We start from the raw sequence: 1,187 nt of genomic DNA on the forward strand, positions 1-1,187 counted from the left end.
AACGCTTTAAGAATTTGCCATTGATTAGGTAAACTCTTACTCTATTTTGATCCATAATCTTATATGTTCCATTAGTGTACACTTCTTCAACAACATATGGTCCATCCCATTTTGAGAGAAACTTGTTAGCCATACGATGTGTAGTGTTTATGGGTCTTCTCATAGCAAGAACTAAGTCTCCCACTTCGAATGATCATAGTTTAAGTTTCTTGTTGAAAGCTTTGGACAATCAAGCTTGGTAACATTCCAAGCGTTATTGTGCTTCCAACCTTTTTTCATCCAATGCTTCAAGTTCTTCAAGGTATAGGTGAACAGTATCATTGTTTGAAATACCTTCTTGAATGGCAATTCTCAATGATGGAATTTGACGCTCTAGTGGGAGAACAGCTTCTACACCATAAATAAGCAAGTATGGAGTAGCTTGAGTAGGTGTACAAAATGTCATATGATAAGCCCATAGAACTTCCTTTATTTCCTCTGGCCAATCTTGCTTTGCGCTATTAGCAACTTTCTTGAGAAGATTGCTTAAAGTCTTGTTGAAAGCGTTTACTAAACTATTTTTCGGTGCGTGGTACAAGGAAGAATTATTTTGCTTGAAGTTAAACTGTGCACATAGTTTCTCCATCGCGAACTATTTTTAATTATCTATTATGATGCATTATGGCATGTTATAACAATAAATGATGTTTGTTCTAATGAAGGTAACAATCGTTCTTTTCTTTACTTCTTGATAAGATGCTACCTTTACATACTTTGAAAAGTAATCTATGGCTATAAGTACGTAGAGATGCCTCATTGAACTTTTAAGTAATGGTCTAACCAAGTTGAGTCCCTAAGTATCAAATGGCCATGATATAACTGTTGGGTGGAGTGGTTCAGGGGGTTGATGAATGAGCATGAAATTGACATGTGTGACATCTTTTAGCATAGTCCATGCTATCCTTCACAATTGTTGGCTAAGAGTACCCTATTCTTTTGATTTGGAAATGCAACTTGGCTCTAGATTGATGCACCCTACAAATTCCTGAGTGAGTTTTTTGCAAAGCTTTGTATGCTTCCTCATCTCTTAAACAATGAAGAAAGACTCCATCGAAAAAACGTCAACAAAATGTACCCTTGAAATAAATAAATTTAGGACCTCAAAGTTTTATTTTTGTTTTGTGCCTTAGCTCATTAGGAACCTTCCC

General features: G+C 35.8%; 1 protein-coding gene across 1 annotated transcript; it reads right to left on the reverse strand.

Moving 5' to 3' along the window:
- Nucleotides 1-253: 253 nt before the first annotated feature.
- LOC148764185 (uncharacterized) lies at nt 254-625 on the reverse strand. Its single transcript, XM_088803551.1, has one exon. It carries the CDS (start codon nt 623-625, stop codon nt 254-256), a length of 372 nt encoding a protein of 123 aa, XP_088659677.1.
- Nucleotides 626-1,187: the final 562 nt, after the last annotated feature.

The sequence above is a fragment of the Theobroma cacao genome, chromosome 2, assembly GCF_053813885.1.
Source record: "Theobroma cacao isolate CCN51 chromosome 2, ASM5381388v1, whole genome shotgun sequence".
Lineage (NCBI taxonomy): Eukaryota > Viridiplantae > Streptophyta > Magnoliopsida > Malvales > Malvaceae > Theobroma > Theobroma cacao.